Genomic DNA, 20768 nt, shown 5'->3' with positions numbered 1-20768 from the left:
GGTTCCCAAGCAGAATATGAGTTGCTGTTCCTGCAGCCTTCGGGTGGCATCATTGTGGCACTGCAGGAGGCTCATGATGGACATGTCGTCTGAGGAATGGGCAGGGGAGTTGAAATGGTTCGCGACTGGGAGGTGCAGTTGTTTGTTGCGAACCGAGCCGAGGTGTTCTGCAAAGCGGTCCCCAAGCCTCCACTTGGTTTCCCCTCCAACCCCACCACCTTCCCCTGCAGTCGCAGGAAGTGCTACACTTGCCCCCACACCTCCATCCCAGGCCCCAAGGTGACCTTCCATATCAAGATGTTCACCTGCACATCTGCCAATGTGGTATATTGTATCCATTGTACACGGTGTGGCTTCCTCTACATTGGGGAAACCAAGCAGAGGCTTGGGGACTGCTTTGCAGAACACCTCCGCTCGGTTCGCAACAAACAACTGCACCTCCCAGTCGCGAACCATTTCAACTCCCCCTCCCATTTCTCAGACGACATGTCCATCATGGGCCTCTTGCAGTGCCACAGTGATGCCACCCGAAGGTTGCAGGAACAGCAACTCATTCCACTTGGGAACCCTGCAGCCCAATGGTATCAATGTGGACTTCACAAGCTTCAAAACCTCCCCTTCCCCTACTGCATCCCAAAACCAGCCCAGTTCTCTCCCCCCCCCCCAACTCAATCCCAAAACCAGCCTAGCCTGTCTCTGCTTCCCTAACCTGTTCTTCCTCTCACCCATCCCTTCCTTCCACCTTAAGCCACAACTCCATTTCCTTCCTGCCTCCTTGACCTGTCCCTTCCCCTATACTCCCCTCTCTACCTATCTTCTTTTCTCAACATCTTCAGTTCGCCTCCCCCTCTCTCCCTATTTATTCCAGTTCCCTCTCTGATGAAGGGTCTCTGCCCAAAACATCAGCTTTTGTGCTCCTGAGATGCTGCTTGGCCTGCTGTGTTCATCCAGCTGCACACTTTTGGCTTGGATTCTCCAGCATCTGAAGTTCCCATTTATCACTGACCCAGTGATTATAGTAGCTTAGAGCTACAGGAACACAGTAGATCTGTAGCTGACAAGCAAGCAAGCTCACTTTTCTGCTGCATTCCTCCAGCTCCACATTGTGTTATCTGTGACTGCAGCAGAGTTCTTACTATCTCTGATCCAGTGCTTGGATAATTTGTCACAGCCAGACCTGCATAGTTTCTTCAGTATTTCTCATTTTCTAGGATTGGGAGAGTCTGGCCTGTGCACTTCAATCATGGACAAATATCCAGCTCAAGCAAAGCACTTAAATCCAACTGTAGACACAAACGTGTACTACTGCACACAAGAGCCCTGATACAAGTAGTGTTTTGGAATGTTTATTAATAATGTGACAGCTGGTAATGCCAACATTATGGTTCCAGTTCTCACTGGCTGATGTGAACATGAGGTCTCCTCCTAACCCTCCTCCCCACAGGATGGGGGGACCCTTAGACTAGTGCTGTAACCTTTCTGTAAAAGGAGAAAGTATCTATCATGAAAGTCCACGAGGGCACTGCTGACCACACGCACACGCAAGACAATATCAGGTCATTGTTCAAATGTCAAAGTTACCTGTTGATTTCTTTTGGTAAAATTAATATTTCTACAATACTGTTAGTTGTGGGACTATTCTATCCATGAAGTTGTTTTATTCTCACCTCAAATCATTCATCTACTTGTTAGAATTTTTGTTTTATGTTCCTAATTTTGGAATGTTTCAAAGAAACCACCTAAGTGTATGAAACCCAAAAGAACTGCAGATACTGTAAGTCAGGAACAAAAAAAAGTTACTGGAAAAGCTCAGCAGTTCTGGTAGCAGCAGTGAAGGAAGAAGGAGTGGAGTCCAGTGACCCTTAAATTGTTGGAAGAGCTCAGCAATTCTATGTTTTTGTTCTTGCTTAAGTGTATGCAGGTTGTTAATTTGTTATGACTTCTTTGACTATGTTAGTTTTCTTAAAACCTAAGATTTAGAAACAAGAAAAAAAACACCAAATCTTGAATCAACAATATCTCAAAGTGATTTTCTTCAACAAACAATTTACTAAGTATCACTTTCGTTGACAACCAGAATGGAATACCTCCTCTAATTTATAAAGCAGTGAATAAAACACATTTACACTCCTTTTAATTAATTCTGTTAGAATTTGGTCAAAATGATTCTTGGATATCAAGCAGTTGCTTTGTTCTCAGCCTGGTAGCTTCAGTCTCTAAACTGCCGCTCACAACAAGATTAGCAACTCAAGTACAAGTTAAATAAAACCTCTACCTTTGTTTAAAAAAAAAGGTCATCTGAACTTACACCTCTAACCAATAGATTCTAGATGTGCACTCTCTGTGGGCAAGGGAGTCTGTCTGTACAATTTCCAATTATGAACATCAGAAGCCACAACACCAGGTTATATTCCAAAAGTTTATTTGGAATCTCAAACTTTCAGAGCACTGTATGTCAGGGGCAAAGGAGCAGCACAAAGTTTGAGATTTAAAGAAATTGGACTACAACCTGGTGTTGTGACTTCTGACCTTGTCTAGCAGTCCAAAACAGCAGCATCTCCACAGCATATTTTAGGAAAGCTTGCAACCAGATCTTTACAATGGCCTTCCTACATTTTCAAAACTCAAGACCAGAACAAAAAACAGGCAATGAGTATATTGGCCTTGTTCTTGATGAATTACTGATTAGCTCTGCTGGAGAGCTGAAACAAGTCTTGGTCTAAAGTGATCGTTATCTCAGAATGAAAAACTAAAGGTGTAGAGCTGGATGAACACAGGCCAAGCAGCATCTTAAATGCCAGCTTTCCTGCCCCCCCCACTGGTCAGGTTGGAAAAGATCACTCTGGAATTTGGGTGGGGGCAAGCCTTGGTCTGGCCAAGATGATCACTTGCATTTACTATGGCAAGTGTGAATTCCTTGCCTTCAATAGAAGAGAGGGGCCAAATCTAGGTTTTTCACATCTTTGGCAGGTCTGTCACTATCGTCAGCAAGACTTCAGCATAGGTAATCTTACTAAACTGCAATGCAATTTATAAACCTTAGCTAAGTCAAGAATGGAGACTCTGGCACAATCAAGTTTGAAGAATTGCATAGAAGAGAAAACCCACCTGTCAAGATCCTGAAGAAAGGAATAAAATGGCATGGTAATAGTGAGTGATGAATAATGTAAAAGGAAGCTCACCTCAAATCATGAGCACGATTAATGGGCTTTGCCTGAACATCTATTGTTATCAGAATGGAGGTATTCCAGTCCAATACTTTTATACATCATACTATTACCTGCATGTTTGTGGCTAGTTTGAGAATATAATTTTAATATTGATGATATTGGAGCCAATTGAGAAATTAACTTACACAAAAAGACATTACTTGAATAGGAGACTATTACAACACTTAAGAACAACTATTTGTTGAGAAATACAAGATAGGTGGCTGAAGACAGCTTCCCCACTTGCTACTTTAGCAATCTATGATACTGTCAAACTTAAAGTCTACTGTACAATTCAATTAAAATTCCAGATCATGGAGAAATAGTCTTCCCGATTCTTACAGAACCCACAATGTATACACTCAATGAGGCCAACATTGAGAGTGTTTTATCATCTGAAAGGAGGTATCAAGTAGTCACATGAATTTAAACAATCCTGAGTATTGGTCAAAACAAAAAGTTACTAGAAAAGCTCACTGGTCTGGCTGCATCTGCCAAGGAAAAGTGGGTTTAACATGTTGGGTCCAGTGACCCATCTGCAGTTCTTTTGGATTTTATATAGAGTATTAAACCAACAAGTCAAAGTAGCCAATTTTACATTGTACTTTCTCTGCAGAGGTTTATCAAGGGAGTTGCTAGACACTCCAGCTCTTAAAGTTGCACATCTGAGATTTTTAAAAAGGCAATTGTTGAAAATGGTTATATAGCACAGACAAAAAAAGGGACAATTTCACTGAAAATGGAGTTAGTATTGAAGGCCTAAAAGGATTCATAGATAATGGGAACTGCAGATGCTGGAGATTCCAAGATAATAAAATGTGAGGCTGGACGAACACAGCAGGCCAAGCAGCATCTCAGGAGCACAAAAGCTGACGTTTCGGGCCTAGACCCTTCATCAGAGAGGGGAATGGGGGGAGGGAACTGGAATAAATAGGGAGAGAGGGGGAGGCGGACCGAAGATGGAGAGTAAAGAAGATAGGTGGAGAGGGTGTAGGTGGGGAGGTAGGGAGGGGATAGGTCAGTCCAGGGAAGACGGACAGGTCAAGGAGGTGGGATGAGGTTAGTAGGTAGCTGGGGGTGCGGCTTGGGGTGGGAGGAAGGGATGGGTGAGAGGAAGAACCGGTTAGGGAGGCAGAGACAGGTTGGACTGGTTTTGGGATGCAGTGGGTGGGGGGGAAGAGCTGGGCTGGTTGTGTGGTGCAGTGGGGGGCTCTTCCCCCCCACCCACTGCATCCCAAAACCAGTCCAACCTGTCTCTGCCTCCCTAACCGGTTCTTCCTCTCACCCATCCCTTCCTCCCACCCCAAGCCGCACCCCCAGCTACCTACTAACCTCATCCCACCTCCTTGACCTGTCCGTCTTCCCTGGACTGACCTATCCCCTCCCTACCTCCCCACCTACACCCTCTCCACCTATCTTCTTTACTCTCCATCTTCGGTCCGCCTCCCCCTCTCTCCCTATTTATTCCAGTTCCCTCCCCCCATCCCCCTCTCTGATGAAGGGTCTAGGCCCGAAACGTCAGCTTTTGTGCTCCTGAGATGCTGCTTGGCCTGCTGTGTTCGTCCAGCCTCACATTTTATTAAAAGGATTCATACACTGGTTTTGCTGAACTGCCCAAGGGAAGATGACATTGTAAAAAAGAGATAGCACACACTTCTACATAACACCACACTATCCTGGTGTTCCACTAAAAATGTGAACACTAGGTTTGCAAATACTTTGTATGTTGCATTTCTCAACCTCAGTTCAGTATGGAGGGAGAAATATTCAATGCATTTGAGGCAGTTTCCTAGAACAATTACTTGGAAATAAACTTTTGTTTACATAAAAAACAAGATTGGACAGTAATTAAGGGGTTACCTAGGACAGGTCACTTTAGGTTGGAGTGTAATGTATGCAACTCCAAAAGTAATAAGTTTTAAGCCAGTTGCATTCATATTAGGAAACTAAAACCCCTCTAAATAAATGAATTATTAGAGATTCTCAATACATGTACATTCTATTAGAAAAGAAACCCCTGGAGATCCAATGGATAACTAGGCAATAATGCAAGCAACACTCCCTCAAAGTGAAAAAACAGGAGCATTATTTGAAATGGACATTAACCAAATACAATGACAGAAAAGAGGGAGGACCAAAGTGATTGAAATACATTAGTGGGCTGAACACTCAAGGTCTGTCAAATTAGAGAAAGCCAGAGGTCTTAGAGGGTGCAGAGACAGCTAAAGCACTGTATGCAGATGCAGTTTTCCAAAATGCCCCTACCCTGGAACAGTGACAAACATGAAGTCAAAATTCAGTACATTTTGTGGTTCTTCCAGTTTATTAACAGCAAAATCAGTGCTACATCACTACAAAAGAGTGAAAGTGTTTGAAGGTTGGCTAGATTACAGAGGTTTAAAAAGTTCAAGGTGAGGAGTTTTCCTCCACAAACCATGCATTCAAAACCCAAACATATTGCAATATCATCCAGATAAACTTCAGCTTACATTTAATAGCAAAGGCAAGATGAAATTTCAATTCATAGATCTTTACAAGAAGTCATCTTCAATTGTCGGCAATTCAACTTCATCCAAGTCTGCCAAAATGTCAGCATGCATGTCGAAGTCAAATAAGCCTGCAAGCCAAAAAAAGAAAAATTTTCCCAGATATACACAACACAATGAACAATTCTTTTGCACCAGGTTCTGCTCAAAAACTGTAGTTGCATTTCTGAAAATTTCAGAAACTGGATTGATTTTCCCCTTTCCACCCACTAAAAACCTTGTCCAAGGTCTTGCAGAATGTTAAACATGAAAAACCAGGTCCTGAAAATTGAAAGAAAGTGTTTATATTGCAGTGCAAGTCTAAATAAGGTCAGGTTTTTCTCCCCACCCATTTGCTTCCTCCTTACCAACCCTATATCCTTATTCCCCAAGGTCATCCCTCAGGAAGGATCATGGTGATCTGTGCAAGACAGCAAGAACATTCTCAGGGTATACAGCGTGCAGACAAACCACAATCTGAAAAGTTGTCAGCTGGAGGGTTAGCAGCAACTGTGAGCAGGATCATTGCAAAAACTGGCAGCATTGGAGATCTTAGTGACAAAAATACAAAAAAGGAAACTCAATGCAAATTCAGGCCTCATGGATGGACATTAAAACCAACCTTAAAGTAAAACTCTGTACTTACTGGATTCTTGTACAAGTGATGGCCAGTTGGGAGGTGAAGGGATTTTATTCAGCACCTTTTCAATTAATGCTTCTTCTTTCTCAAGAAAGAGGAGTGGTAGACCAGCCAGGCAAGTGTGATCAAGTTTATGTTCCTTTGGCACATTAAACTCCTCAAAATCTGTAATTAAATATGTATAACATTTGGAAAAACTAAAAAATTTTGCCATGCAAAAGTGCACTACTCAAAGTAGAAATGTATCCATAAAAGTTGTTGGGATAAACAAAGGCAATAGGATTGTCCATACAAGGAGAATATTTTTGAATCATTGGATCCCCTATGCAGATTTGTACACAGTACACACCCAATCAGGGTGTTCATGCCAAGACAGTGGCCCACAAGCATGTGGATGTTTCATGGCCTAAAAAAGTGCTTGAAGGAATTGAATTTAAGCAGGTTATTAAATTTATAATAATTTATAAGAAAGTCCAGAAAGGTCAAACATCTAGTACCAGCTTTGTAGTAATGTTAGTCAAGGGATAATACTGGACCCAATTTGTGACTAAAAATTTAATTTGTTCTCAAAAGCCCTTCACAATTTTTTGTCATCTTTACCACAATTAGAAATCAAGTAAAAAATCCCAATGCTTGTACAGTAATCTTTTCATTGCTGTATATAAGTTAAGTAACTTTGTATAGGTTGCTGGTGGGGAAAATGGAGAAGAAAGAATGCCCGGAGAACACTTGAGGGATCCAGAAGTCACTCCCCCTCAAAAGCAACCCCTTCAGAATTGAGTTTACAAAAACAAACTTCCATGTTGATATGGAGATACTACCAGCAATTAGTTTGCAATATACAGTTTTTGACCACTAAAACACCTTTCATTGAAAAACCCTCCATTAGATTCCCTACAGTGTGGAAACAGGCCCTTCAGCCCAGCAGGTCCACACTGCCCCTTGGAGCATCCCACCCAGATCCATCCCCTATAACCCACACACCCCTGAACATTACAGGCAATTTAGCATGGCCAATCCACCTAGCCTGCACATCCTTGGATTGTGGGAGGAAACCCACACAGACACGGAGAGAATGTTGATCATTGGTCAAAAATCTTCATCCACCACAAAAACATGCACTAGTCTTGTTTTTTGTGATTTGTTACCTTTGATTTTACTCATTAATCCATATCCAAAGTTTGTTTCTTACCAAGGGGATTGTATGGAATAAAAGTTTCCATTTCAGGGTAGTCTTCAGACTTTTCAGAGCACTTTGGTGGTTCCAAATTGGAAGAGTTTTCAGAGGGCTGGAAGAAGTAGTTCTAATTAGCACATTATAGTCAAATGCTTCCAGGCATTTCAAAACAAGTTTTATAGGTTACACACTATTTTCTTTAAAAAATAAAAAACACCAACCTGTTCAGCAATGTTATGACACCTCAGGTAGGAGAGTCTTGAACCAGAAAGCACAGCTTCTAAAGGTTGCACAACTATCACTGTCAGAGCCCCAGGTCTGTTATTTTCTAATCAACATGGTTAGGATGCATCATAAGCAGACCTTTAAAGCAAGTGGGGCTTGAACACAGGTCTTCAGGACCAGAGGTAGAACACGACCATTGCACCACAAGAGCTGCTTTATGGCCTATAAAGTCTAACATTGTTTCTCACAAATTTTCTGCATTCCCCACATCCCCAGCTCCCTGAAAAACTGAACAGCTTCATATTCAATTACCTTGGCAGCTTTTATGATCCAAGCATTGTTTTTCCTCTTGTGGCTTCTATCTGGTTTCTTATTCAGCAAGTGACCAGGTATACTGCCTGCTCGTAAAGGACAGTTCACATCCCCTAGAGCTTTTCTTGCAGATGGTTGTAAGCGAGGAGTTGTAGTTAACACCTTTCCAGTTCGTGGAGTCTGCAGTACAGAGTTTTCAACTGTAGCTGAAAACAAGGAGGTTTTACATTCACTTGAGTTCAGTCAAGAGTACAGGTTTTGTGTTGCATACCAGCAACAATATAGTTGGCAAATTTTGATTTGTCATCATTTAAAAAAGTGACAACACTTCAATAAAGTAATTCAATCTAGGCCAGCCAGATTGAAGAGGCTTATTGCCATAAACAAAAGAAGTTTAAGAGTCAAAATTCTGAAGTTGCAATTTAAGAACAACTTAGCACCTGGTGTTTGAAGCACTATTTTAGAAGTTGAAACATCCAGCCGCTAAGAAATCAGGTCAGATGACTAAAAGTAGAAGGTTTTAAATTAACAAGTTGATTTAGAAAGATAGGATTAGAGCTTTTACTATACATTTCTGGAGGTGGAGAAACTTGGACTCATGTCTTTCAGCCCAGAGGCAAGGACTCTTTCACTACACCACAAGAGCTCACAAATAAGCAATTATTTCTTCAAAAAAGTCTTAATTTCTGGCCAAAGATGAGTGTCACAAATTAAGGTCATTGCATTCCGAGTGATAAAGATCATATAAATAACAGCAAGTTGACGAAACCTCTTACTCAGGTATGCGATCATTTCTTTAAAAAGGCAATTTGCATCAGCCATATAACACTTACCCGAACCAGAAAATAACTTCGGGTAGTTCTTTGTATAGTTACCGAGTAACTCATTTTCCTTCTCGACAAATATTCTCACTGCCATATCTGGTACAGATCACTTAAAAAAACAATGCATTAAGTTTAATTAAAATAAAGATTTGATGACTACGTAGCCCAGAAGTTTCGGTTTAGTTGCACATTAAGTATTTAAACGTGAACATTAAGTGGCGAGTTTAAGAGCTTTAAAATATTTGAGAAACATGCCCATACAAAATAATGAACATTCATGGCGGAATCTCCGTTTAGAAAACGAATTTACCCAAGCAGTTAGGATCTGCAAGGGACAACAGTGCGGAGCTGGAGGCCAACAACAAGCCAGGCAACATCCGAGGAACGGGAAAGTTGATGTCTCGGGTCGGGACCCAAGAAGGGTCCCTAATGATGCCTGGCCTGCTGGTGTTCTTCCAGCTCCACACTTACGACTCCAGCATCTGCAGTTCTTACGATATCTGATCTGCAAGAGTCTTCCGGTTAGTTCCCGAGCTGATCAAACCGCAAGCCACTGTCGTACAGCACAACGGTAAGGATCAGATGGAGAAAACAAAATAGTCAGAACTCAATGTCGAAGCAACAGCAAGAAGCTGTTGCTCATACAAAATACAATCGAGGACTTTTTAAACTCGTGGGTAAAAGAAAGCCAACTAAAAGCCCTACACAAAACTAAAGTTTGCGGCCTAAGAATCAACATTAGTGGAGACATTAAAAATAGCGTTATCTTCCCTTAAATTCTGATAATTAATTTGTTAGAGGATCAATGATTTTTTCCGTTAAAAAAAGTTCACTGATACAGACATCGCCTCATACACCAGAATATCTTCTAAGGCGAAAGTCAGCCCAAGTCACATTAAGTTGAAAGATATTCTTATTGCAATACTATTCACTCAAGCTATCGATCACAACTAGAGTTTTCCGGTAACTCGGAAAGTTCAGTCATGTGACTATTTGCTTTCACTGACAAACGAGCAGCCAGAATAGAATACGACCCACATTACAACTTTTGGTATTTTTACAAGAAATTAACCTCAAATTAAATCATTATTGCTGGTTAGTTGATTAAAAAATTCAAAAAGCGTGTCAATCACGTTAAAGTACTATTGTTTATTCCTCTAACACCATTAATCGAATCCAAACTACACTAAGTGACTTGATACAACAGCTTAAAACGTAAGACTTTCTAAACTTAAAGTACATGCTCGAACAAGTTGCTCACAACCCAACACGTAAAGTTACCAGACTCACAGCAAAAATTGATAACGCTCAGTCACTGACTAAACAACCCCAGACTTTCACCACAACTTTTTAAATGATACACAGCGGTAAGCGGCCGTTTGATTGGACTAAATCAGACGATGAATCCAGAAAATTTCAAAGCAAACATGTCCAGTACAGTATGGCGACCCCTGCCGTTTGGATGATTGGGATCGGGGTGGTGGGGAAACTCGTCAGTGGAACCAGAGAAGGAACCAGAAGGTGGGACTAAAAACCCTCAAAGGGAACGCCGGAAGTATGCAGGTCCAAAACGAGAGAAACCTAAATACACCATGTGCGTTACCAGTTCAGTCACGAGAAACGACACATTGGCATTAAAAGCATTTGTAAATCGTCCTGTTTTGAAATTCTTAAAACGATATTGAGACGCATTGTATATCATTTTCAAAAATTGATAATGTGAATGTATTTTGTTCCTTTAGCTCCCTGTATAAAAGTAGTGACTCAAAAGTAGTGTTCTCAAAACTCGCTAGTAGTGACTAAATTTGTTGGGGTTAATATCAAAATAAAACCTTGCTGTGTTGTTGCACTGCAACTTGTAGGCGATAACGCATTGCAGCCCTAGTCTGGCAGCGCTAAAGTGAAAGAGTATGGTGGTGAAAAGGATCTCGGTCAACTGGGCGACTTTTGGAAGCTGTGGAGCTTCTTGAATGATAGTGGAGATAGAAAATTCCAGGAAAGTAGACAGCATTCCAGTCATATCCATCCATTGACTCCATCTATACTTCCCACTGCTTCAGGAAAGCAACCAACATAATCAAAGATAACAAGGTGTAGAGCTGGATGAACACAGCAGGTCAAGCAGCAGTAGAAGAGCCGGAAAGCTAACGCTTTGTGTCTGGACCCACTCAAAGAGCCCTTCCACACTGGCTATACTCTCCTGTGAGATAGAAAACATTAAAGTTTGAATACACATATGAACAGATTCAACAACAGCTTCTCCCCACTGTTATAAGGCTTTTGACAGACCTCTCAAATGTTAATGTCTCCCTTTACACCTTGTCTGCTGCTGTAACACTGTATTCTGCACTCTGTCCTGTTACCTGGTGCACTTTGTATGGTACAATCCATCTGCAGAGCATGTCAAACAACACTTCTCACTGTATCTCAGCACATGTGATAACAATAAATCAAATCAAATCAAAATACACAGCTTTCAGAGAGTCAGTAGGTGAATTAGTCACAGCAGATTATCCAGCCTCTGGGTTTGTAGGCACACTACAAAATGGCTGGTAAAGATAACTTTCTGGTCCATTGTAATCTTGCCAGTGGATACTGATTATAGGACAAATGGGGATAATCTTGTTGCAAGTTAAGGGAAGGTTCTTGATAAATGTGAGGTGTTGCATTTTGGGAAGGCAAGTCAGAGCAGGACTTCTACACTTAATGATAAGTTCCTGAGGAGTATTGTTGAACAAAGAGACCTCGTAGTGCAGGTTCATAGTTCCTTGGAAGTGGACTCCCAAGTAGACAGGATAGTGAAGAAGGCATTTGGTATGCTCAGTTTTATTTGTCAGTGCATTGAGTATAGGAGTTGGGAAGTCATGTTGAAGCTGTACAGGACATTAGTTAGGCCACTTTTGGAATACTGCATGTAATTCTGGTCACCTTGCTAGAGGAATGATGTTTTGAAACTTGAAAGGGATCAGAAATGATTTACAAGGATTTTGCCAGGATTTGAGCTATAGGGAGAGGCTGAATCGGCTGGGGTTATTTCCCCTGGAGCATCAGAGGCTGAGGGGTGACCTTATAGCGAGTTTGTAAAATCATGAGGGTCATGGTTAGGTTAAATAGCCAAGATGTTTCCTCCAGGGTGGGGGAGTCCAAATCTAGAGGGCATGAGTTTCAGGTGAGAGGTGAAATATATAAAAGGGACCCTAGCAATGAAGAAAGGTTGAGTAGGTTAGGATTATTTTCATTAGAAAGATGGAGACTGAGGGGGAACCTGATTGAGGTCTACAAAATCATGAGGGGTATTGACCCTCATGAGGAGGGCCGAAGGGCCTGTTCCGGTGCTGTAATTTTCTTTGTTCTTTTCTTTGTTCTTTGTATTGACAAGGTGTTCTTTTCTTTGTTCTTTGTATTGACAAGGTGGATAGCAAAAAGCTTTTTCCCAGAGTGGGGGACTCAATTACTAGGGGTCATGAGTTCAAAGTGAGAGGAGGAAAGTTTATGGGAGATATGCGTGGAAAGTTCTTTACACGGAGGGTGGTGGGTGCCTGATACATGTTGCCAGCGGATGTGGTAGACGCAGACACAATAGTGTATTTTAAGATGTATCTGGACAGGTACATGGATGGGCAGGGAGCAAAGGGATACAGACCCTTAGAAAATAGGTGACAGATTTTGACAGAGGATCTCGATCAGCGCAGGCTTGGAGGGCCGAAGGGCCTGTTCCGGTGCTGTAATTTTCTTTGTTCTTTTCTTTGTTCTTTGACCCAGGGGCAACTGTTTTCATGCAGAGGGTAGTGCATTGTATGGAATGAGGTGCCAGAGGAAGTGGTGGAGGCAGATACAATAACAGCATTTAAAAGACACCTGGATGGGTATATGGTTAGGAAGGGTTTACAGGGTTATGTGTCAAATGGTGGCAAATGTGGCTAGGTTAATTTAGGATATCTGGTCTGCATGGATTAATTGGATTGAAGGGTCTGTTTCCAAGCTGTACTGTACAACTCTATGTTGCTGCTGAGCATTATGGTATTTAAATGGCTCAAGTGTTAATTGCCAGTATTATCCCAAACTTAAATGTTGTCCAGGGCTTGTTCATGCAGGCATAGACTACTTCATTATCTGAAAACTCACAAATAGAATCAGACATTATGAATATTCTACTTTTGATCTTGATTGAGTGATGGTCATGGATTAAGCAGTTAGGGATGATGCTACCTGCGAACCTGCTGCAGTGATATCCTAGGGCTGAGATGATTGTCTTCCAATCACAAATTTCTTCCTTTGTGCTGCGTTTGACACCACTATGAAATTTTCCGTGATCCTCGATGACTTCAATTCTGCAGTTGGTCTTACTTTATCTCTGGAATTTTGACCATGTTTATACCAATGCTGTGATGAGTTTGAAGCCAAGAGATACTTTCTGATGCAAATGAGTACTGGAGAGGTTACTAATGATTAGGTGTTGCTTGATAGCAATATTTTTGGATCTTTCATCATTTTGCTGATGACTGTGTGTGTATTGATGGGAGCAGTCATTGATGAATGTGTCCTTTTTGTGAAAAGGACCTACCAGAACATTTTTCCACTTTGCGGAGAAGATGTCAATGGTGCTACTGAACTGGAATAACTTGGTCAGAGGCACAGCCAATTCCGGAGAAAAAACTCCTCAGAACAAGAAACAGAAAGTTGTTAGGTTACATAGCCTTAGCTGCTCCAGTGTGGTCAATTGTTTCTTGATATTGTTATGACAATGGATCACAAACCAGATTACTTGCAAATATATTGAACTTTTAATTACAGTTTATGTTTATTTTTTAAAGGACACCCCAGCCATGTTGGTCAATCACTAAATGGATGACACAATGGAAAGGGAGCATGTAAATTTGCACTTAGAGTATTAAGTAAACTTCAGATGGCAACACTTCATGCAGAAAGAAGCTATTCAAAGAAATGAACAATGATCTGTTTTGGATTCAGAGATAATAAGGGGCTAATGACCCACCTCCACCCTTGCAGCAGGAAACCATTTTATATGGGTTGTGTACCAAACTGCAGACAGGATATGAGTAGGCTTGATCTCCAGCAACTTGCTGACTGATGAAACAGGTCTATAGTGAATGCCATTTCCCTAGCTCTACACTCATCCTGGGAACATCTGGATAACGAGGATACCTACGTCAAACTCCTACTCATCAACTACAGCTCTGAATTCAACATCATAATCCTCTTCAGACTAATCTCAAAACTCTGAGACCTGGGTCTCAACTCCACCCTCTGCAACGGGATCCTCAGCTTTCTGAGCCATAGGCTGAAATCACTGAAGATAGACAACTGCACCTCCTACCTGATAACCCTCAACACTGCAGCCACCCCAAGGATGCATTCTCAGCCCCCTCTACTACCAGTACGCCCATAACTTGGTAGCCAAATTCTGAATGAACACCTTCTTCAAGTTTGCTGACAACAACACCATGGTAAGACGGATATCAAACAATGATGAATAAGAATACAGAAAGGAGATACATGGCTTGGTGTCGTTGTGCAATGATAATTTCTCTCTCAATGTCAGCAAAGCAAAAGAACTAATCATTGACTTCAGGAAGAAAGGAGAAGGACACACCCTCATCTACATCAATGGAGGTGAGGTGGTGAGGGTTGAGACTGTCAAGGACAATAACCAACAACCTGCCCTGGAATTCCCACATAGATGCAATGGTCAAAAAGGCACAACAATGCTTCTTTTTCCTCAGGCAGCTTAGAAAATTCAGCTTGTCCATAAGGACCCTCACCAACTTTTACAGATGCCCTAGAGAAAGCATACTATCCAGATGCATAACAGCTGGGTATGGCATCTGCTGTGCTCAGGGCCATAAGAAACTACAGGAGGTTGTGTCACAGTTCAGATCATCACAGAAACCAATGTCCCATCCAATGACTCCATTTCCAATTCTTGTTGCCACAGAAAGGCTGCCAACATCATGATATAATGTAATGTTCTCCTACAACCTCTTCTGTCAGGCAGAAGATACAGAAGCTTGAACACATGCACAAACAGGTTCAAGAATAGCTTCTTCCCTGCCATTATTAAGCTGACGAATGGACCCTCTAACTTCAAATAATGTTAATCTTGAATTGTGCACCTCCTGTACTCTGTAACCTGAATGCCTCGCTCTGTCTAAGCACCCTTTGACCTCTATGTCCTTGTTTGCTATAATCTGCCTGTACTGCTTGTAAAACAAGCCTTTTCACTATAGTTAGATACATGTGACAACAATAAGTCAAATCAAATTGAAAAAGTAAGACATTTTGGGGCAAAGACATGTTTTGTGTTCAAACCCTGGTCTCTGTACTCTGGAGTGCTTGTTTGTGCTAGCTTTGGGTTTGAGTCCCATTGTGCTGTGAAGGAAAGCGATGAAAAATTCCCACAATTTCCTGTGTAGAGGTCAAAAGAAATAAAGTCTGTCTCCTGATTGCTGGAAAAAGTCAAGGTAGTATAGCTACTGTTGAAGGAAACTAGACACACACCTTTCAGCTAACTGCAGAACCAAGAATCTCCACATAACTATTTAACTGTCAAAATCAGCACTTCTGGAATCAAAAAACTTGAAATAGCCACAACATTTTATAATTGATTAGTCACGATGGTGGAATTCAAACCCAGTCTGCCAGTGTATTACCTGGGCTCTGAATTCCTAGTCCAAAAACAATTCCACATGCCACCACCTCACCATAATCGTGCCATGTTATCTGGCCATAATTACAATTACACATGCCTTCATGGAGACCTTTCAATGCAAACTTCTGCAACAACATAGCTGAAAAAATGAATCTTTTTAACAAGAGCTTTCATCTCAGAAGGGAGGCTTCAGGCCAATCCGTACCTATTCTGAAAACTCTGCCCACATTTTGACAGTTTTGATGAATTCCACTTGTCCAACAGATTTATATGTTTCCTTAAACAAGGAGTCCAAACTTGCACAAAGTATTTGAAATGTTGTCTCACCAATCCCCTGTAAAACTGAAGCACAATTTCTTTACTTTTATGCTCAGTCCCACTTGTAAAAAATGATAGCATTCCATTAGCCTTCTTAATTATTTGCTGTACTTGTATACTAATTGTTTCTAGGATGCATGTTAAGTTGCTAATGAAGTGATGAACAAAGAGGGGCAAAAATAATACTCCCACCCACATTTCATCATGGAGATAATAATTCGAGAACCTAACTGCCAATATATTAAATAAAATTAAGAAATTGTTTTGTATTCGAAACAGCAAAATCAATTTACTTACTGTATCTTAAACCAACCAATGTTGACAGCTAATTTCTTGCCATCTTAGATGTAACTTTTAAAGTAGGAAATCATTAGAAAATGATTTGCTACCTACTAGAAAGCATAATGCAGGAAATCTTTGCCATGTGCCAAATTAATATTTAAATAACACCTACTTGATTGAGACAGGTACTTTACTTTCGCAACTAACAAGTCTAAATTGGTAAAGTAATTTTAGCTATTGCAGAAGACTGGACTTTTTTGAAGATAATAAAATGTGAGGCTGGATGAACACAGCAGGCCCAGCAGTTCCTATTATCACTGGACTTTTTTGAAGTCTTTTTTGATTTATGTTGGTAAAATTAGCAGACTGGATTGGACTTTGCATGTCTTCCAGTTTCACATCAAATCAACTGAAATTGAAAGCTATGAAACGGAAACTACAATGAGTGTGGAATTAGAACTAACATGTTTGGTCAAAATAATCTTCAGCCTTCTGACCACCATGTGAAAACAAAAATGGGTCAATAAATTGAATAGTAAGGGTTATTATAAACGTTGTAAAAGTTGAACAGTAATAGTTGTGACTATTATTATAATAAATAGCCACTCCAGGAGCTCTACTTTCAAAGATGTGTGTCTTGCTGGTGTCAGTGTTTCAGTGCAATTATTAGGTATCATTTGCATATAAAATATCTCTTTATTTGCCTCTGCTTTATTCCACCTAATTATGTACAGAAATGAGAAAATGGACCACCCAAAATCAGTTGGACAACAGTAGAGAAATTGAGAGGAATGAAAAAATACACACCATTTACTCAGGTTTCCTACCAGTCATGTGATTAAGACCATATGTTGGCTTATGTCACACAAAGCTTGGACCACACATGCTCTGACATCACCTCCTAAAGGGCAATGTTATGTCATTAGCATTTATACTATATTTCTATCCCTGATGCAAGTCTAATTTTTTCCCCTTCAATCCAGTACTTTAAGATTCCTTTCTCTGTGCTTATTCTCTCTCCTGTTTCCTATTTACCTGAATCTCATTCAACTCCTCTTACTCCCCTTTCACTTATGGTCTTTCCTCTGATCAGTCTTTGTGTGATCTCTTTCCTTGAATGTCTTGAATGGTTGTGTGTCTTTGTCACGAAAATGTCATTAAAGGTCCTTGAGTAGATTTGTAGATCGGGTTGTGGGGACTGTGGTTGGTTTGCTCGCCGAGCTGGGTCTTTGGTTCACAGACGTTTCATTACCCTGCTGGGTAACATCATCAGTGCAGCCTCTGATGAAGAGCTGTTGTGTTTTCCTGCCTGGTGTTCCTTACAAATCTATTCAAGAATCTTAGAGATCTATAGGTGGAACCAGCTCAGCGAGTGAACTAACCACAACAATGACATTAAAGGTTAAAATAAATGTAACTACTTTGAAACATAAATTTTAAGAGAACAAAAATAGGCTAGGCAATAAAGTGGAGATAAAAGATTCCCCTCAAGGAATCCTGCAAATATTAACTGCCAGAATTCTAACATAACCAACTTCCATTCAAAAAAGTTAAAAACTGATTTATAAAAAAATGCATGACCTTGCTCTCCTTAGACATCTTTAATTTTTTCTATTCATTCATAGGACGTGAATGTCACTGGCTGGCCAGCATTTATTGTCTGACCTTACTTGCCCTTGAGAAGGCAGTGAAGTACTGCCTTCTTGACCCCCTACAGCCCACATGCTGTGGGTTCACCCACAATGCCCTTAGGGATGGAATCCCAGTGTTTTGATCCAGCGAATGCGAAGGAATGATGATATATTTCCATGTCAGGATAGTGAGTGGCTTGGAGGGAAACTTGCAGGTGGCAGTATTCACATGTATCTGCTGCCCTTGACCTTCTAGATGAAAGTGGTTGTGGGTTTGGAAGGTGAATTCAGTGATGGTAACACCATTGAATGTTGAGGGACAGTGATAAGATTGCCTTTTATTGGAGATTGTCATTGCCTGACATTTGTGTGACACACATGTTGCTTGTTAACCCAAGCTTGTATATGTCCAGATATTGCTGCATTTAAACATGGACTGCTTCAATATCTGAGGAGTTGCGAATGGTGCAGAGTGTTGTGCAATCATTAGCGAACATTCCCACTTCTCACCTTATGACAGAGGAAAGGTCATTGACGAAGCAGCTGAAGGACACTACCATTAGGAACTCTTGCAGAGATGTTGCAGGGCTGAGATTACCGATGCTCAATAGTCACAACCATGTTCCTTTGTATCAGAGATAATGGGAACTGCAGATGCTGGAGATTCCAAGATAATAAAATGTGAGGCTGGATGAACACAGCAGGCCAAGCAGCATCTCAGGAGCACAAAAGCTGACGTTTCGGGTCTAGGCCCGAAACGTCAGCTTTTGTGCTCCTGAGATGCTGCTTGGCCTGCTGTGTTCATCCAGCCTCACATTTTATTACCATGTTCCTTTGTGCCAGGTACGATTTTGATCAGTGGATTCCCATTGATTCCAGTTTTGCTAGGGCTCCTTGATACCACACTTGGTCAAGTGAGGCCTTGATGTCAAGTGCTGTTTCTTTCACTTCTGGACTTCAACTTTTGTCCATGTTTGAACCAAGAATGTACTGAGTTCAGGAGATGAATGGCCTGATGGAAGCCAGGCTGGGAGTCACTGAACAGGTGCCACTTGTTAGCACTGTTGGTGACACCGACCATCATTTTACCATCACATGATGGAGAATAAACTGATGGAGTGGTAATTAGCCTAGTTGGATTTGTCCTGCATTTTGTACATGAACTACATGGGTAAGTTTTCATATTTGCGGGTAAATGCCACTGTTATAACTGCACTGAAAAGCTTGTTTAGGGGAGCGGCAAATTCTGAACTGCACGTCTTCAGACCTATTGCCAGAACATTGTTGGGGCAATAGCCTTAGCACCATCCAGTGCCTCCAACCATTACTTGATATCACATGGAGTGAATCAGATTAGCTGAAGATGGTAACTATGATGCTGGGGACCAGTGGAGGAGGCTGAGATGTATCATCCACTCAGCACTTCTGGCTGAACATGCTGTGAATGCTTCAGCCTAATCTTTTATATTGAAATGTTGGACTTTTCCATCACCAAGGATGAGAGTATTTGTGGAGACTCCTCCTCCAGTGAGTTGGTTAATTGTCAACCACCATTCATGACTGACAGGACTGCAGAGCTTAGATCTGATCTGTTGGCTGCGGGATTGCTTATGTCTGTTGCTTGTTGCTTGTGCTGTTTGGTGTGTGAGTAATCATGTTTGGTAGCTTCACCAGGTTGACACATAATTTTTAAGTGTGCTTGGTGCTGTTCCTGGTGTGCCTTCCTGCACTCTCCCTTGAGCCAGTTGATGCCCTGGCTTGATAGTAATGGTTGAGCAGGTGATGAGGTTGCAGATTGTACTGGAGTACAATTCTGCTGATGTTGACAGCTCACAGCACCTCATGCATGCACAGTCTTGAGTTACTGTATCTGTTTGAAGTCTGTCCTATTCAGCATGATGACAGTGCCATACAAACCTTTGGAGGGTATTCTCAATATGAATGTGGGAACACCACTTGCTGCAGATCTAGTCTACCAGTCATGTTTTTTAGGACCCGACCAGAGCTCCTTGATTATGAAAATGCTCCAAATATACCAAAGGAGCACCTAAGTTAATAGCACATTTGTAGTAATTAGAGTAATTACTAATTAGTAATTAGATGACAAGATGGCTGGTGAGCCTGGATAGCAGTGGACAGTGGGGCCACTGGTGAGCTTGGATGCTGGTTGGTGACAAGACAACAGCCCTGAGCAGATTAAATCCAGTGGGGGGGGGGGGGGGGGGGGGGGGGGGGCTGGGGGGGCTGGGGTGGAATTGCGTCCAACAGTGAGAAGGGGGTCATGGGGGAGGGGGATTAGGGTGGAAATTGAGCCCAGCTGATGTGGGGAAAGAGATCGAGCCCAATGGCGGTGAAAAAATGGGCCAGCACGGAGTAGATGCGAATCCTCATGGGGAAGGTCCACTGTTGAGCTTCTGCAGGTACATAGCTAAAGAAGGACTATAATGCTGAAGTGTTAACTTTCTTTCTTTATTTTTCTACTTTATACCTAAGATTTTGTAACTTAGGTATCTTTGTACCTACGATGGTGCAGGGAATGGTGACATTGAACACATTTCAATGTACTCCTTTATTCATGTACATGAGTACAGGTGTCAATAAAACCTAATTCTGAGGTAGTTGACTTGCTCGCTGAGCTGGCTTGTTTTTGTTCAGATGTTTCATCACCATGCTAGGTGACATCATCAGTGCAGCTTCGGATGAAGTGGTGATATTCTACTTCACTTGGAAGTTATACTGTCTGGTCTGTTGTGGTGAGTACTATCATTTTCGGTTTTGATCTGTATATGTTTGTATTTGGGGTCCAACTTTACATGTTTGTTCATTGAAGTATGGGTGGAGAACCATGCTTCCAGGAATTCCGTGCATGTCTATGTTTGGCTTGGGCTACTATGCTTACCTTGTCCCAGCTAAATTGATGGCCTTCATTGTCTGAATGTATTGACATAAAGGAGA

At 41.4% G+C, this 20768-nt stretch overlaps 1 protein-coding gene across 5 annotated transcripts; it reads right to left on the bottom strand.

Annotated features, from left to right (window-relative positions):
* Positions 1 to 5513: 5513 nt before the first annotated feature.
* On the bottom strand, positions 5514 to 10367 carry pttg1 (PTTG1 regulator of sister chromatid separation, securin). 5 transcript variants are annotated; one of them, XM_048543563.2, is made up of 6 exons: positions 10203 to 10367; positions 8922 to 9021; positions 8089 to 8294; positions 7567 to 7663; positions 6381 to 6539; positions 5514 to 5826 (listed from the first exon to the last, which is right to left on the bottom strand). In XM_048543563.2, exons 2-6 carry the CDS (start codon positions 9004 to 9006, stop codon positions 5741 to 5743), a joined length of 633 nt encoding a protein of 210 aa, XP_048399520.1. In that variant the 5' UTR covers positions 9007 to 9021; positions 10203 to 10367; the 3' UTR covers positions 5514 to 5740. The 5 variants fall into 5 exon arrangements, with proteins under 5 accessions (XP_048399520.1, XP_048399521.1, XP_048399523.1 ...); XM_048543564.2 differs by lacking the exon at positions 10203 to 10367 and adding an exon at positions 9756 to 9886; XM_048543566.2 differs by lacking the exon at positions 10203 to 10367 and adding an exon at positions 9768 to 9886.
* Positions 10368 to 20768: the final 10401 nt, after the last annotated feature.

The sequence above is a fragment of the Stegostoma tigrinum genome, chromosome 13 (genome assembly GCF_030684315.1).
Source record: "Stegostoma tigrinum isolate sSteTig4 chromosome 13, sSteTig4.hap1, whole genome shotgun sequence".
NCBI classification, from domain to species: domain Eukaryota; kingdom Metazoa; phylum Chordata; class Chondrichthyes; order Orectolobiformes; family Stegostomatidae; genus Stegostoma; species Stegostoma tigrinum.
Note: the sequence above shows the minus strand (reverse complement) of the source record. Positions and strands in the feature narration are given on the sequence as shown.